Source organism: Cyprinodon variegatus, unplaced genomic scaffold, assembly GCF_000732505.1.
Source record: "Cyprinodon variegatus isolate N-32 unplaced genomic scaffold, C_variegatus-1.0 Scaffold890, whole genome shotgun sequence".
Lineage (NCBI taxonomy): Eukaryota > Metazoa > Chordata > Actinopteri > Cyprinodontiformes > Cyprinodontidae > Cyprinodon > Cyprinodon variegatus.
This window is the reverse complement of record NW_015151343.1, coordinates 107,923-125,070: the sequence shown is the minus strand read 5'-3', so window position 1 is coordinate 125,070 and position 17,148 is coordinate 107,923. Positions and strand designations below refer to the sequence as shown.

Below are 17,148 nucleotides of genomic sequence, written 5' to 3'. Positions count from 1 at the left end.
TCTACTCCATCAATGAGTTAGGACTCAAAAAGCCAACATATTCACAATAGAATCAAGAATGCATATGGATATTTCTTTTGGCTAAGTGGTGTAAATCCAGAAACTGAAAAGGAATAAAACCACAAAGTTTTTATATATTTGAGCTTTTATATGGAATAACAAACTGCAAGGAAAGAAAACAACAAATCATGGAAGGTATTTAAACAAATTTAGGTAAAAGTGACAAAGTTAAATGTAAAGACATAGATTTGCAGCATACTTATACACAGGTTAACTTACCATAATGTAATGGCGCTGCATCTCTGACTTCTCACTCGCCAACTTGTCACATTCGAGCTTCAAACTGGGGAAAGAGAGAGGGACAAAATCTGAGCTCCATGTTCAGCTTGGCAGTCCTTCATCTAAAGTGCAGACACCAGGTATCTTTTAAACCACCTTCATCATCACTAGCCATTTCATTTTCTTTCACCACTGTCATTACTTTCATCATCACCAAATCCCTCTCCTTGGTTTTCATCATTACCAGTGCATTTTCATCATCTTCTTCACCCAAATAATCCACATCAACTTTGCCACTTAGATCACCATCATCATTCCCTTTAGAAGCCAGTAGGAGCCTTTCATTGAGTTTGACAGGTGCTGATTGGCAGAACCGGGTTCAACTAGTTCTGGTTTGAAATCTAGAGTCTAGCTCAGATGTTTATTTCCTCGTGCAGAGAAGAGCTGATTAGGTAAAACATCTTGGAGGAGTGCTACAGTATTTCCTGTAACCCGAACCCAGTGACGGCCATTAGCTGCAATCAAGTCAGTGTTGTTGTCATATGAGGCACTGTGACAAAGGGGAGCATGTCAACAAGTCAGCCACACTGTCAAATAAAAACAGTCCCTTCACTGTTTTTGACTGAAAAACCTGCCAGTCTTTAGAGGCTGTCATCTATTCTAAATTATCTGCAAGGCTTAACCAAATATGCTGAGAGATGGTGGAAATGTTTAGATTGTAGATATGTCTGCAAGCTGCTTGATGGTGTGTATATTTATGCTGGGATGTTCTTCTCAGCTGTCTACACGAGTGACAGCTCGATTACAGGGAGCGCTGGCTGAGTCATAAATAGTCTTAACTGGCAGACTGAACATCGTGGTGCACTCAGCCAATGATGTGAGCTCACTCATCCACAATACACTGTGCTCTGTCTATAATAACCACACAGATCTCTGCTTTCCAGATTAAATCAACTGCTCATTCTTTTTTCTGAATTCAGATACATGACATTTATACAATAAAAACGATTTCTTTCTGTAAAATTTTTTATTTATAAAAATATATCACCTTTTCTTTACTTCTTTGACTTGACATCACACTCACTTGTTTAGTGACATGTATTATATTGTTTAATTTCTAACCATATAATAACAGGAGTGTGTTTTTCTATGTCATAAAAAGCCAATAAGGTAGGGAGTGCCTTAGGAGTTAGAACAATTCAATCCAGTATGCATTGAATCATTGTAATGTAAATGGCTGCTTTTATTTCTTTACATGTGTTGTTGGCAGCTCCAGGTAAAGTCTGTTCATGCTTTGGTTTTCCTTGTCGATTGAACTGTGAGTGATTTTTCTGACAATCACTCAAACACTATAATAGGAGTAAAATCTGTCTTTTTTTAAGTTACCTAGTTTGAGGCAAATTCTGTCTGAGAAAAACACACAAGTAAGGAAAATAAATATTTGAACACCCTGCTATTTTGAAAGTTCTCCTGCTTCAAAATCATGGAGAAGTCTGAAATTTGTCATCGTAGGTGCATGTCCACTGTGACAGACACAATCTAAAAAAAGAAAAAGAAAAAAAATGCATAAATCACAATATATTATTTTTTTTTACTATTTGCATGATACAGCTGCACATAAGTATTTGAACACCTGTCTATCAGCTAGAATTCTGACCCTCAAAGACGTGTTAGTCGGCCTTCAAAATGTCCACCTCCACTCCAATTAGTATCCTAAATTAGATTCACCTGTTCGATTTCATTAGCTGCATAAAGACACCNGTATTTGAACACCTGTCTATCAGCTAGAATTCTGAACCTCAAAAACGTGTTAGTCGGCCTTCAAAATGTCCACCTCCACTCCAATTAGTATCCTAAATTAGATTCACCTGTTTGATTTCATTAGCTGCATAAAGACACCTGTCTACCCCGTACAATCAGTAAGAATACAAAAACAAAGAAAAATAATTTTAATAAAATTCAAATGTGGCTAAGTGACTACTGTTCAACATAGATAAAATGTTGATTTGAAGATCACCCCATGCCATGGCAGACAACTCTCTACGCAATATTAAAATAGGGACTGGATTAACCTTTCTATCAAGTACGCTTATTCCTTTTTGCCTTTTTGAGTGCATAAATGAGCAGTGTCCACTATCCCAAAATGTTGCTTTTGACACCTACATAAAAATCTTTCTGCTATTCTAGCTTATACGCACAGGCCATATAACAAGTTGTCATGACAACTGGCTGCCAACCTACCATGGATTGGCTCGGTGCCTTCTCTGATTGCCGCTGAGCAGCCCCAGGGTCTGCAACGGCGTTCTCAAACGACACTTTGATTGAGTTTTATTGCCGTTTCTTCCGTCTCTAAATCGCCCCTGCTGTCATCTTTATTTTGATTTATGTTTTCCCTGATCTATTTATGCATGTGAAATCGGGGTAGGAGAGAGAGGGTGGGAGGTATTCGGGTGGGGGGAGAGAAAGACAAAAAACGCTACAATGCTTCTTACCATACCCAGGGGAACACCTCCGGTACATTTACCTTTAAGTCTTCAGGAGCAGAGGAGCAAAGAGCAGCAACACAACGTTACAAAGCTTCGTTTGTGGCTCCCCAGACCCCCCACCCCAACCCTGCTCCTGAGTCAAAAGGCAGTGCATGTTGTGTATGCTCAGACAAAAGAGGTATTCTTTCAACTACACCCTGACTCTCTAAAGAGGGTTAAACGGCGCTGCTCGCTGTTATGGGAATAACAAAAGCAAAGGCATAGTAGAAGATACAAAGGGCGTTATTGCAGCCTCAGAAACCTGCGCATAGAGTGATGAGAAACCAGCAGGAATTTTACACAGAATACGTAGAGCTTTTATGTGTCTCTGAGTGTCTGTTCCTGGCAGAGCCAAGCCTCTGGAAGCATCTGGGAGTACAGGTACACAGGAACAAACCAACCTGTTCCGGAAGAAAGATGGGCTTCAAAGCTTCTTTTTCTGACAGAGTTGATTTCTTACCGAGATGTGGCCCCTGTGGTACACTTGAACAGCTATCAAACAGATGAATGAAGGTCAGGACTTTAGAGGAATCTTATACCTCTGGAAACGTAGCAGTATTTAAGCAGTGCAGAGAGATCAGTAGGCAGGGGAAAACTAGCCTGATTTAGGTGTGAATGAGTCAAAAGTGTTTCCTAAGAAATCCCTGCAGCAGAGAAGCTGTATTCCCGTTCCTTTTAAAACTTGTTAACACTTTGAGCTTTTAATACATTTTATCATAGTAAGTTTACCAGTTCGACTCACCTCTTAGTGCAAGTAGACTCTCAAATATCTAACTTAAACCATCACACAGGTAAGATGGAAAACATTGGCCATCCTGTTTAAGGGTATAACCTCCCCTTTCCTTATACAGATCAATCCTATTGAGAGGCAAGGTCTCATTTACAAGAGAACGTGCATCCCTGTCTATGTATGTTAAACCTATATCAAGGATTATATCTAGATTTGTATCGGTCAATGGTTGAAAATAACTACTTGATCATTTATATAGTAACACTCATGCAAAGGTAGATGTTCAAGGAATCAAATTTCATTGAGAGCTGCAGACCATTTCATCCAGACTAGGCTCTGGTTACAAAGCTTTTTTATAACACGTAACCTTTTAGGATTCTTCCTCTTAAAAGAATCAGAATTAAAGCGAAGAATCAGAATCCAAACCAGAATCAATCAACTTCAAACCATGTCTAACCCTCAGTGTATTTAAATAAAGGGGAGTCCACCAGGAAAAGTTTGTAAACTAGTGGCCTAATTTAACTAATTTTCTAACCAAATCCTTAAATAGGCAGAGTGAATATATTAATATTACCATTTTCAATTTAATTTACAATCAGTTTGAGGGCAAAAACACAACTTTTCTTTTGATGTAATTGAAAATAAATTCAAGCAGCAAGGAGAGCAAGATTACCCAAGCATGATGCTGCCATTACCATGTTTTACTTTAGGTTTCATATTTGTATTATTAGATACGTAGATCAACATGGGGGTTGTTCCTGTAGCTGTAACACAATCTCCAGGTCCGTTCTGAAGGAGCTGTAAAGCCGGCAAGTAACTATGATATGTTTTGTTTTTTTTTTTTTTGTTTTTTTTTTTCGTCCATCAGGTTTGATCTGGACACATTTCAAGATGGAGGAACAAAAAAGGAGAAAACGTATGCATTTCTTCTGTAGCTTGATTTTGTATGTTTACTTAGAGGGTTTTATTACAGAAAACAAAGAGTACCAGCAACTTGATTCAGACCAGGTAGATTTGATATCAAGTAATGTTCAAACTTGATCAAATCACAAACAAATAATATCTATATCAAATAACACCATTATAGCCACAGAGCACCTTTAAAATGTTTTATAATATAATAAAAAAAAAACCTATATCTCTAAAGCTGGTGTATGTGTCATAAGTCTAAAAGTTTATGTGAATGTGGTTACCTGTGGTACTGTGCTTGAAGAAACTGGAACTCATCCTTGATTCTGTCACAGGAGTCAGAGGTCGTAAACTTCAGCTGCTGCGATGAGGCCTGCCAAGAACAAAGACGTGAGGTCAATTGTGAGACAAATAATGCAAGAAGCTGCTGCAGAAAACTGTCCTTACCACTAGGGATGTCCCGATCCCATATTAATATCGGATATCAGTCTGATATCAGCCCAAAAACTGATATTGGTTTTTTTTTTGGCTGGCATGGATCAGTTGCATTCATGCATACATTTTGTTGTTGACTTTTGTTCAACATTTTATTAATATTGCTTGATCAAGTCTATATCCACCTTCTAACAGTATAAAATTAGTAAGTGAAGCTGGTATGACACATACCAGTATCGTATCGGATCAATATCGGCAAATTATCTAAGCCACAACACCGGCCTCGGATCTGAAATGAAGAAGCTGGGGAGTAGTGGTGAGGGCATAGAGCTTGAAATCCTGAGGTTCTGATTTCGAGCCCCACTCCCACAGACTGCCACTTTGTGTCTCTGAGCAAGACTCTTAACCCCACACTGCTCCCCGGGCGCCCAACGATGGCAGCCCACTGCTCCCCAAGGAGATGGGTAAAATGCAGAGGTAAATTTCTCCAAAGTGAGATCATAAAAGTTCAATTATTATTAATCCACACAACCACTAAAATTCACAAAGTCCTTTTAATACCTAAATATTGTTGGTGTTTTTAATCACAAAGATTCAATATGCTTAAGATTTGTTGGTTTGAACCCAATGGCACCTTTGCGATTCCAAAAACATCAAGCATAGCAAATAAAACATACCCGGACCAGTTGTTTTTTCTGTCACTTTATAAATGAATAAAACCTACAATTTAAAATCCAGTTTAAGTGAAAAAAGACTAATGTAAAGAACAAGGAGAGCAAGTAAGATGGTAATTTAGCCAGATCAATTATATTATTTAATTACCAGACTCCTCATGCAATTACAGCTTCATTACTTCTGGATATTTCAAACCATATACAATCCGACTCGTTATCTGTCACTCTAAACACGTTGCAGCTTAATCTTGGATATCATACACAGTCTCAGCCTCACAGTGAGTTACATCAACATCAATCACTTATCCTGGATGCAGCTCTTAACCCTTATTGTAATTCTGTTCACACCACAAATTCCAGGCAGCAGTGGCTGCAAAGAGCACAGCAAACACAGAGAGGATACTCAGACTATACCTCAACATTTTTTAGTAAATTGCATAATGGTTCACGTGATTGGGAAAAACTGTCTTTATAATAACTAAGTCATAATAAACACAGTTTTTTGATGTTGCTAAAATTTTATATAAATTCTGAATAATTTCCAGCTGTATCTAAACCTTTACTAATAAATGTATTCAAGTTTTCAATGTACAGAAAATATTGTTTCTATTGTGGCTATCCAACTTACATTTTCATTTGGGAAATTTTATTATACTTAGGGTTTTAACTTAACAATGACTGCTGTGACAAACACTGACCTGAGCCATTAGTCCTTTAAATGCCATGGAAGGAGATAATATTACCAGGCTGACCCCACACAAGGAAAGCCTCCATTCCATGCAAAGCAAAGCGTTGCTTGGAGACAAAGGTTTCTCCTGTTCAGCAGGAAAACCTGTTCCATTATCTCTAAAGCCATTAATGCTTGGACTAAATTCAACAAACAACAACTCAGCTATATGGGTCTTTGCCACACAGGGCCCGTATCAACAAAATGTACTTAGCAACACAGGTGCACCCTCAAAACAGTGCTGAGATGGTGCTCATTTGAGGTGTGCATGTGTGGGTTCAGTTTGTTTATTTTGCCAATGGTAAGTACTAATGCTCAAGATCTGATTTCCTCACTATGTAAGGGAGTAAATGAAGGTTTTAAATATCAAAATTTTAGTTAAATGCCTAGGTAGTTGGGGCTAGCAGGGAGATAAAGGCGAAGGTAAATAAATCCAAAAGAGAAGCAAAGAAAAAAAAAAAAGCACAAGAGACAAAAAAAATAGAAAATAATAAAATAAAGGACTAAAATGCATTATATTTTAACAATAATTTGTATTGCATCTTTTTGGATTAGCCATTTGAAGATACAAACTTGTCTGCCCACTTCCTTTGAGATCTATTTAAGAAACTGTTTAGGACACAATATGACTTCCGAGGTGGAGCAACATGACTTTTGTTAAAAGATCACCCGCAATTGATCAACAGAGTTGTTCAGAAAAACAACAACAAATAATCTTCAGATTTTGTCCATTTATAGCAAATATTAAACCTGCCATTAAAACTAACTTACCACGACTGAATTACAACGGTTTGTAGCTTCTCTGTCCAAGCCTTTCATATCATCTGTAAAACGTTGCTTCATGTTGGAAAGAAATGCCATTTCCACTTCTAAGGCACCTTTCATCTATCCTGCCAACACTTCCTTTACACTTTCAGATTGGTGCATCTAATTGACTACATCCCTATCCCTTAAGGGCAAAAGGTGCAAAGGATATGTTTCCCCATGTGGGATGAGTAGTTTCCAGTAAGTCCAACCAGATCAAAAAGTCTGGTTGGCAATGGACAACATCTGGTTGCCTGGAGTGTATAGATAAATGTTACACTTGACCTCCCAGCTTAAGAAAAAAAAAAAACAAAAAAAAAAAACATAGTCAAAGCTATGGACCAAAATTGTATTATTTATCTAAAACAACAAGCTAGGTCTGGACAATTAATCAATTTTATTGCCATAAACGAGAATTATAGAGTTGACACAAAATGTAATATGCTGTAGTGTTTTTCAATATAAACATTGATGTACCAGAATGTGTTGTTTTCATCATATGTAGGACTAAATGCAGCTACAGAGGGAAGCATAGCTTCAGTTCCCTAGAGAGCGATAAAAACCTTATTACCGTATGTTATTTTCTGCAGGTTCAAGCAGTAGACCAATGGCCGACTGGCAAGCAAAAAATGTGAGAGTAGTTCTATACAAAATGAACATACAGAATAATTTGTTTTAATGGAGGAATGTGTCTGTGGAATACCTTCTTGGTTTAGTAAGATATGGCTTAACAGTTAAAGTACTCAGAAATGTTATTTGCTTTATTGACCAAGCTCCTGTCGATAGCCTACAGCTCATTGAGTGATCAAGGTTCATTCCTCAGCCTCTGATCAGTCCAAAGCAGTGGACATTGAACTCTGTTACAATTCAGTAAAATTATATCAAACAGTTATTGTTTGGCTTTTTTCAGCGTTTAATTTGTTAATGGTTATGGTAATGTTTGAAATGTATGCGCAGCTGCATAATGAGTTTTATTCAACTTCATTGTACAGCTAGAGCGATGGAGGGTATATTTAAAACTAAAACTTTTGCCATTGTTTATCGCTGATGCTCTTAAACATTGCCTTATGAAAGTTTCAATCCAACTGAAATTTGAACTTTAACAAAAGTTTTTAAAGTTCAAATAAAAGGAAACGTAACTTTATGGTTTTTCTATTTGGTTTAAAGGAAATTAAACAAGCACTCAAAACCTAATGTCCTCATACGTCATCATGCCTCGATGTCATAAACAGGGAGTACAGGCTGGAATATAGCAAAGACCGCAGATCAGTAACAGAGGAAAGTTTTAATGAACGCGTTGCCATGGAGCAAGTTGTTCTTACGTTAACGTGTCAGCTAGTAATGGCGATGTTGCTTCCAGTCATGTCTACATGCATAGTAGGAACATCCGGGGGGGGTGGGGGTTTGGTATGGGGTTTTCCAAATTTTCCATTCCGCTTTTATGATGCAATACCTCAGAATTTACACTAGAAAATTTTAAGAGATGCACCTACTGTGACTTAAATCAATGAAAAAAGGTGTTTTTAAAAGCTTGAAGGTCAACATATTTTGTTTTAAATACAATTTTAATATTAAAAACAATTTTGTTATTAATATTAAGAATAAATTAAACCAGTTACTTTCTAAAGGTAATGAATAAAGGGTTTGTAGACTTGTACAAGGGAGTTTTTTTTTTTTTTTTATTGATTAGATGACTTATAAAATGATCCTCAGTTTCAGCCCCATTAGAAAACTTGAAAATTCAATATATTAACTTCAGAGATCTAGTAGTGGTAAATGTGCATCTTAATAAAACAGCACAATCTTTCTAGTTAAAGTGAAGCCTGTCCTGAGAAACGTTATGAATTTGCTGTCAACATATGAATGGGTACTGTAACGTAAACGTAAGATGTAATTATGGAATACAAGTATGAAAGCAGGAGCTCTAACTAATGATCAGTGTTTGGTTCACTCATACTGTTAAGTAAGAAAGGAGGTAGTGCTCTACCTTCCCTGCTGAGTCAGTCTGTTAATAAAGACTAGTGGTTGAGCTGCTTGAAAACAGTCCATTTAAAAGCCTTAAAGAAGCCTTCACAACTTGAATAATGATAATCTTTTTATCACACTGGGTATCAGGGAGAAAGGAAAATAATAGGGACAGAGCAGATGATTACCTGCAAACAGTTTAAAAGCACCAAGATCGTTTGCTGCTGAGAACACTATAATGAACATCTGCTTCCTGCTACCTATAGACATTATGTAAAGAAGGGACCATTCACAATCATCTTCACGAGGAACATCTTACACCTGGTTTGTGATGGCCTTTTTTCCCCCATCTTGAATGAAAAACAGAACACCATCGATGGATCCCAGAGAGAATGTTTAATGACTGGAGCTCAACAATTAGGAATGCTTTCACTAATGCTAATGATTTTTTTAGTGTTTTTGTGTATCTGCTCCATTTAATCATCCGCCTGCACATAGCAAAGTATACAGCCTCCACTGTGGCTCCCGTCCGCTCTGCTCCGAGTTCCTTGGGGATCGTAGAGGGCATTCGCGAGATGATTAAATTCAAAGCAGCAAAACATGCGGAAATGATCCAGAGTTTCCGCAGATCATTAAAAATAATTACAATTCATTGTTTTTTGGGGATTTTTTCATTAATTTCATTAATTTTTATGGGATTTCGGTGTAACAATCAACATATACCGAACCGAACACCGTGACCACGAAACTGTGAACCGAACCGTGGATTTTGTGAACCGTTCCACTCCTAGTCTCTGTGTTTAAAAAGGGAGTCATTTCTTCCCACTGTCATCAAATGCTTACTCACAAAGAGGGATTCCTGCATCATTATCTCAGCTGGACTGTTTTAATTAGGAATCATTTTACCAACTCACATTATAAGCTGAATTTGACTAAACTATAATATAACTAGTATCTAACTGGAATGTATGTCGCTGAGCCCAAACCCTTCTATATAACTGAAATGAACTGATAATATACTCTTTGCACATAGATCAGACATATGTCCTGTAAAGTAAATAAAGTTAAACGCTTTTTACATATCACTTCAAGTTGCATAGTCAGATATCAAAGTTTATTTATATAGCACTTTATAACCTCACCAGGAAAACCAAAGTGCTTCACAGAAAGATAAAGACATAAAAACAAATATCCTGAGCATAAAACACTGTTTTCTAAGTATTAAAAGCCAGTTTGAAGAATTTAGTCTTAAAGTTAAAGAGATATAATTGGTTTAAATTCTGTAAAAAAAAAAAAAAAATAAAAATATCATCCTATCATGAGATTAATCGATTTACAAAATATTTGTCACTTAAAAATGGAATTAAATAAATCTTGTATCATTGATTCCGATCTCTACCCGCAGTTGAATCCATCTCTACACCTTCAGTAATCCTTTATCAACATTTCTGAATATTGCCCCACTCCTGTAAAGCACATAAATAGCAAACGTTTCTGAACAGTGCATTGTGATTTTTCCCCAACGCAGCCAGCTGAGCTGTGCAATAGGACTGGAAATTTGTCTCACATTAAAAGCCTTTCATATAATTAAACATTGAAAATGTATTGATTTTGATATCATCTTAATTTTAACAGTAGTCAGGGGGAAAAAAATGAAACTGTAACCCTAACCCTGTTTAGACGTAACCTTTAACTTTTAAAAATAGGTTGGCCATAACATCAACCATTTTTGCTTAATTTGGCCATAAGAGGTTGAAAGGCTGAATTCTTTCCTCTGCCTACATCCACCAGAAAACTAATATGTTCTGAATCACAGCTCAGTGGAATTATTTTTATTCCTTTTATCTAATGTATTTTATATTGATAATCAGTTGTCTCTCGCAGTCTATATTGATACTGATTTAATGCCCATCCCTACAACCCATACGTAAACCGATCCTGCCACACTGTATGATGCTAACAATGTTTATTTTTTCACTTTATTTCAGTGACAAAAACAAGGGGCTCCACAGGGGAGGGAGAGGGCACAACAGATGGATGCCCATAATGTTAATGAAATACCGCTGTAATATTGTGACACATGCCATCTGGGTAAAAAAAAAAAAAGAAGCTGCATGCTGTTGGTGAATGTGCATCTGTGAAAAAAATTATGATCACGTGTGCAAATGCTTCAGTTGGTGTCACCTGAAAAAAGGTGAATTAAAAGACATAACATTAAAGTTACTAATTCGGTGTGTTTTAGGGACATATTTACACGGTTAGCACCTGTTTACACATGTTGTAGGATGTGTGTTTGGTTACTGGATCCAAGGGGGAACCCTATTCAGTGCTCTGATTTATACACAAAGATATGGAAACGCACACACCCACCCACACACCCCCTTATATGTAAAATGTGCATCGCTTACACACGAAGAGGAACACGCCTGGCACCTAAATGTAGGACGATCTCTAATTTGATTCTACCCGGCTCCTTTGAGACGTAATTAAAGCATTAAAAAGCTTTGTGGGCTGCCGAGGCAATTGAGACAGTCTTCTGCGAATAAATGGGATTCATCGTTTCAGGAAATTGCTGCCCCACCTCCATCCCCCACCCACCAACCCCCTCTCACCCCCACACACAGAGCCTTTCTGGCCTCATCATCTGGTTCAATCCATGTGAAATCTTCTGTGAACCATTATGTCTATTTTAAATAAGAATCAGACTAAGGCTGTTTCTGCTCTTGGATCAGTAAAAAAAAAAAAAAAGAAACGAAAGGGATGAAGATTATGGGGGGTGGGGGGCTTAGCTTTACATACACACATATTCAGATCACACTACAATGATGAGGCCCATGAACAATATATGAATACAGCGAAGCATTAAGACACACGCGCAGAGCACATTCACAGATAACAAGCGTAGACAGCCACACGGAATAACAGCAGGATCCAATGGAAAGCATCTTCCTCAGTATAAATCCTGCCTGAGGCGTAGCTGCACTGTGGGGATTGTATTTCCTGGAGCACTGCCTGACTGTTTACATCTCAGCCAGTGTGTGCTTATGTGCGACACATGCGTGAATGTTTGTGTATCTGGAGCGAGAGATGAAGCCTTGGCATTGTAATCGCTCACTAATGACTGGATGTTATCTCACTCCCACTCTTAACTGAATGCAGAATATCCATAATGGCGAACAGTTGCTGTATTTTCCACTGCCAGGTTGTTCGTTTTGTTCCATAGCAACAGTCTAAAGGATGCCATGTAAGCTTTACACCTCTTCTGGCTGTTGCAGTTTCAATTGAAATGGTAGAAAGTAAGAAAGCAATTAAATATTTTTCAGAAGTATATTTTTTTCCTGGCTTTACAGCAGTTGGGTGGAATGATGGTTGCTTTTCTGGTTCAGTAAATGAATGTTGGGATGAAAATGCAAACATTTCTTTTAATACTGGCACAGACATCACCAACACTAAAATATGATTGCATACATTTCCAGATTGAGTTGGCAGCCTGCTTTCAGTAGAATGCTAAAAATGTGTCAAATGGTTTTTAAAGTTTGCATTTGGAACCTTCGATAACCTAAAGTTCTTAAGAAGGGAGGCATTGGTCACAAGTCACTGTCAGTACTCCATCCATCTCAACACTGGCTAGCTACATAGTAGCCAAAGCTGCACTGGGGGCCAGTTTCAACAACAAAATTTTTGACTCACCGGCCAAGTGGACCAGAAGATAAAATGATTTACCGCCTAAACATAAATTTACCGGCCAGAAAAAATAATGATTTGTGTATTTTTAAGGAACACATCATTTCACTAAGGCATTATGTAAAATGCAAACATGTTTACAGTAAAAGGTAAGGTAGTTTTATTAAATAAAGTTGTACTTTCATTCAAAAAGGTGCAAATCCAAAATACTTTTATTTAATAAAGTGGCCATAAAACCAATCAGAAAACTGCAAACTGTTTTCGTGTGTTATATTGTCCATAAATAACAGCAAAGCCTTTCTTCCAATTAAATAGGCAGTGCAAAAACATTATTTTCATCTTTGTGTGTTTGTGTTGATATAGTCACCAAAAGTTGCTCTGGAATGGTTTGTTTGGATTGAGCCCAAGACATCAGGCAAATGTGGCATTTACTGTGTTTTTGTTCACAGCTGATCTCCAGTTTAATACAGTTAGTTATCTGTTCTCTTTTGCTTATTTGCTGCACACTGAGCAGCTAATAAGCTTAGCATCATCGTCATAATTAAAATAGTCTCTTGCGAAACAAAGTCCTCCTGAAAGCGTCCTTTTTCAATAAACTATCTCTGGAGGCTGTAGATCCTCACTCCCCCTCCTACTTATCGGCATGTTTTCTTTCAGAAGGCTTGGTTGCTCCAAATATATACCGCCACAATTTGCCTCGCGGTGGAGTAGTTGTTAATTGACGGGGTGTTGGGGGTGGTTTCTATGAATGCACATCTGTCTATTGGCCAGTGAGGAACAGACAGCAGAGGAACAAAGGGAAAGGGGGGAGACCTTACAAAATTAAATATGAAAGGACGTGACTCAAGTGCAACTGTGGTCCAAACATTTACTCACCTTGTGGCAAATGGGGCTCTGCCATTAACTCAAATGTTGAGTTCACATTAAGTTGCATTTGGCGAGTGTTAATGTCGGACCATGCCTTGGGCACACTGACAGAGGAGAAGCTGCCATACGAAGCAACCATTAAGGTTGCAAAGCGCACTTCTGCATCTGCAGCTACTGTCACCCATTTTCTTGGCAGACCCTACAGACCCTCAACAAAAAACATAAACTCTTACCTTCAGCTCAAGGTTACAGTCATTGCAAACAAAGACTGCTATAAAACTGTTTCTTTCACCAGGTTGTTTCTCTAATCAACACCATGCACATCTCCTAGTCAGAGCAGTCAACTACTGTGCTGGAAAACAAATGAGTATGCTGCACTACAATAACTTTCCTTCCTCTTTATATCAAAAGAGGAAATTGGGGACTGTATGCATACACACATAGATACTGCTGCCTGACCTTATTTTATTCCCTGTAAGTATTTCAATATTTATCAATATAGATGAAATGTGAGCTATGAAAAGCTAAATTATTTCTTAGTGAATCAAACTTGGCCCAAAAAAACTCTCTCAAAAAAAGAAAAAAAGCCAATATATTGCAATAAGTACATTTTACCATAACATGAGAAACTGTATTTATTTTCCTTTTGGAATTAATAAAGCATTTTAGAACTGAATCAATAAAGACTTTGAATGGTTAATTTCACCATGTCAAAAATCAATCAACCATGCATGTGTTTTAAACCTCTGAACTCATGGGAAGTATTTAATACCATTTGATAAATCTTTTAAAAAAAAAGAAAAAAAATCCACTGCCAGTAGATTCACTGAGACAGACATTTGAAAGATTAAGTCTTTTGCAAATACAGAAGTTCCAAACAAGATTGCATCCTCCAACCAAGAATAGTTGCAACTAAACAATTCCATCTAAACATCCTGGATTAGTGTTTGGACTAAAGCATATGACCCAGTGATGTGAGAGAGGGACAATACTAACTGGCCCATATCCAAGCTCATCTGGGCCAACTTCGAACCACCAGAGATCCCGGCTGTGCTAGCTGCTGAGGGTTTGTATGAGAGGCTGAGGAAAAGGATTGTGTCTTCAGCAGCTTTGGACAGAGCTTTAGAGCACGGAGAGAGAGCCTAATCCTGTTTCGGCCAGGAATTTGATTTTGATTATTATCTCTCACAAACCAAGCGGAAGCTTACCCCCATTTCTGTAGCATTATCCCAACAACACAAACACACACACACACACAGAAATCTCCCCCTCCCTTGCAGTCCAGCAGATTTGACCTCGTTAAGACGCTTTAAAGGGGATTATTCTACTTTTATCACTTCAAGTGAAGTGCCCTTGCAAACACAGGATTGGCATGGCTTGCCTTCCCTCCCGGCAGAACTATCTTGACCCATGCACAAGGCCAGCCAAGTGCTCGCCGCAAACACACACGCATATGGTATTTAAAACAGGATGTCCTGCAAAACACCAATGCACAAAAACATCAGGAAAAAAAAAACCCAGACAAACACACACACACAAGGTGAGGGAGACATGCTCTAAACACGCATACACAGTGAGGGAGACATGCTCTAAACACGCATACACAGTGAACGCAAGGAGTGCCGGGATTTCAAAGCCAAGGGAAATAGGCAATTTGTCAAGAGTGGGGAAAGTGGTGAGGCTGACAGTGCTGTGGTTTTGGGGACCATAGCTGAGATTAAAGGCAGGCTCACAGAGGGAGGGCTTTAAGATTACACCCTCGACGCTTGTGCAGATGATTGATGCCTATTTGTAAAATCCAAGGTTATTACTGAGAACAGCCAGCAAAAGAGCAAAGACAGGCACAAAGAGATTAGTCCCAAAGTTAGCAGCAAGCAAAAGAACAACAAAAGCTGTGTCTGCATATGCTCTGACAGCAGGGAACTGTTGTTTTATCTTCTCATGTAGCAACACTACTTTTCTTTCTTTTACAAGTAGTAAAGACTCCATATTTATGATATTGAGCTCAACTGACTTAATACTTTTTTAGTAAAAAGATCTTACTGCTTTAGTACCATCTGCAGGTTTAAAGACAAAGATAAATGCATTTCCTTGGCTGGTATTTAAACAGTGCATTTAACCTTTCAGGTTTTTTTTCTTTTGAAAATAGCATAATACAACCAAATTGAATTAATGGTTTGGGGTTTTCAGGTGGGTTAATATGACATTCTTTCATACGTGACCTCGCTCCTTACAGGCACCAAATGGGGCAGCTACCTCTCAGCTTGTGCGTGGTCTGGCAGGTCTTTTTTGCTTTGGCCAGGCGCAGCCAATCAAGCCACTTCCTGTTGAGCTGCTTTGTTACAGACCATCACACAGCTCTCCACAGGAGAGGGGTTACCCCCATCCTCCCTGCAACCTCTTTTCTTTCTACCTCCCACATTTCCCTTCCAGGAATCTTTTCCTGAATGCTGATTTGGTTCTTCTGTGTTCCCTCCCACTCAAAACACACAATCCAGTAAGCTCCTGATTGCATGTGAACACATATGCAAGCACGTCACCACTGTGCTTTATTTTTTTTTTTACAACCAAGCTTAAAATGACACTGGAAGACATCATCTACAGGCAAATATCAAATGAAGACAACTAGAGGTGGATATCAGAAACTAATAATATTCATATATGATGTCTAAACTAAATTCATTATTTAACACAAATGTGGATAATCTTCATAGATTTATGACGATGCATTCCTTGCAGGCCTAAAGGAAGTATATAAACATGACAAGACAGTGGATGTATCTTTTTTAATTTATCTTTCTTTATTCCATCTTTAGGAACAATATTTTTTGTACTTTTGTTTGTACTTAAGATGCTAAACACATGAATTCAAGTATAGGACCACATGAAGTCCTGTCACAATAAATAAAACATATCAGTTGATTACATGATAAACATTCATTATAATTAATTATAATGATAAATGAGTTTAGCAAAGTTTTCATGCTTGTTTGATTTTTCAGGTGTCTCCCCCTCTTTATTCTAAAGAGTCTAATTCACTAAAGGTTTTATCATGGTGTACAGTTCTCCTTATACTTTCCTTAGCGCAGCTATAACAGCATTAGTGCCTCGTGACTCAGGTAAAGCAAGCCAAAGAAATGCTAGCTCAGATTTGGAAAACAGAGATTGAATTGGTGTCAAATCAAAATGTGATGGCTGCACTGTGAGAGCACTGTAGATTTAAATCGAATCAAAATATTATAGTTTGTCACAATTTCTGGAACATTTTATCGGACAGCAAAATTTGGTACTGTGAAAAGTGTACCCCAATGAAAAAGACCAATCACACTAAATTCTGGATTGTACATTTTAATTTAAATTAACTTATTTTGTATAATAAACCAGTAAGGAAGAACCGAAGTGAAAACTCTTGAACGAAAATCAAAAATCCAAAAACCTAAACACCAAAAGAAGTTATGTCAAATATTAAAATCACTGAATTTTTGGCTATGATGTGTACTAACCCTGTTAAAAAAACAAATTGTTTTAAACTTAAGGTATTTCAATAAA

At 37.7% G+C, this 17,148-nt stretch overlaps 1 protein-coding gene across 2 annotated transcripts in view; it reads right to left on the bottom strand.

Moving 5' to 3' along the window:
* Positions 1 to 17,148, bottom strand: part of aes (amino-terminal enhancer of split) — a 49,453-nt gene that overhangs the window by 21,342 nt on the left and 10,963 nt on the right. For both annotated transcript variants that reach the window (XM_015397836.1, XM_015397837.1), the window contains exons 2-3: positions 4,728 to 4,816; positions 280 to 343 (exon numbers count right to left, since the gene is read on the bottom strand). In XM_015397836.1, the coding sequence (XP_015253322.1) occupies positions 280 to 343; positions 4,728 to 4,816 (153 nt within the window). The remainder of the gene's footprint in view (positions 1 to 279; positions 344 to 4,727; positions 4,817 to 17,148) is intronic.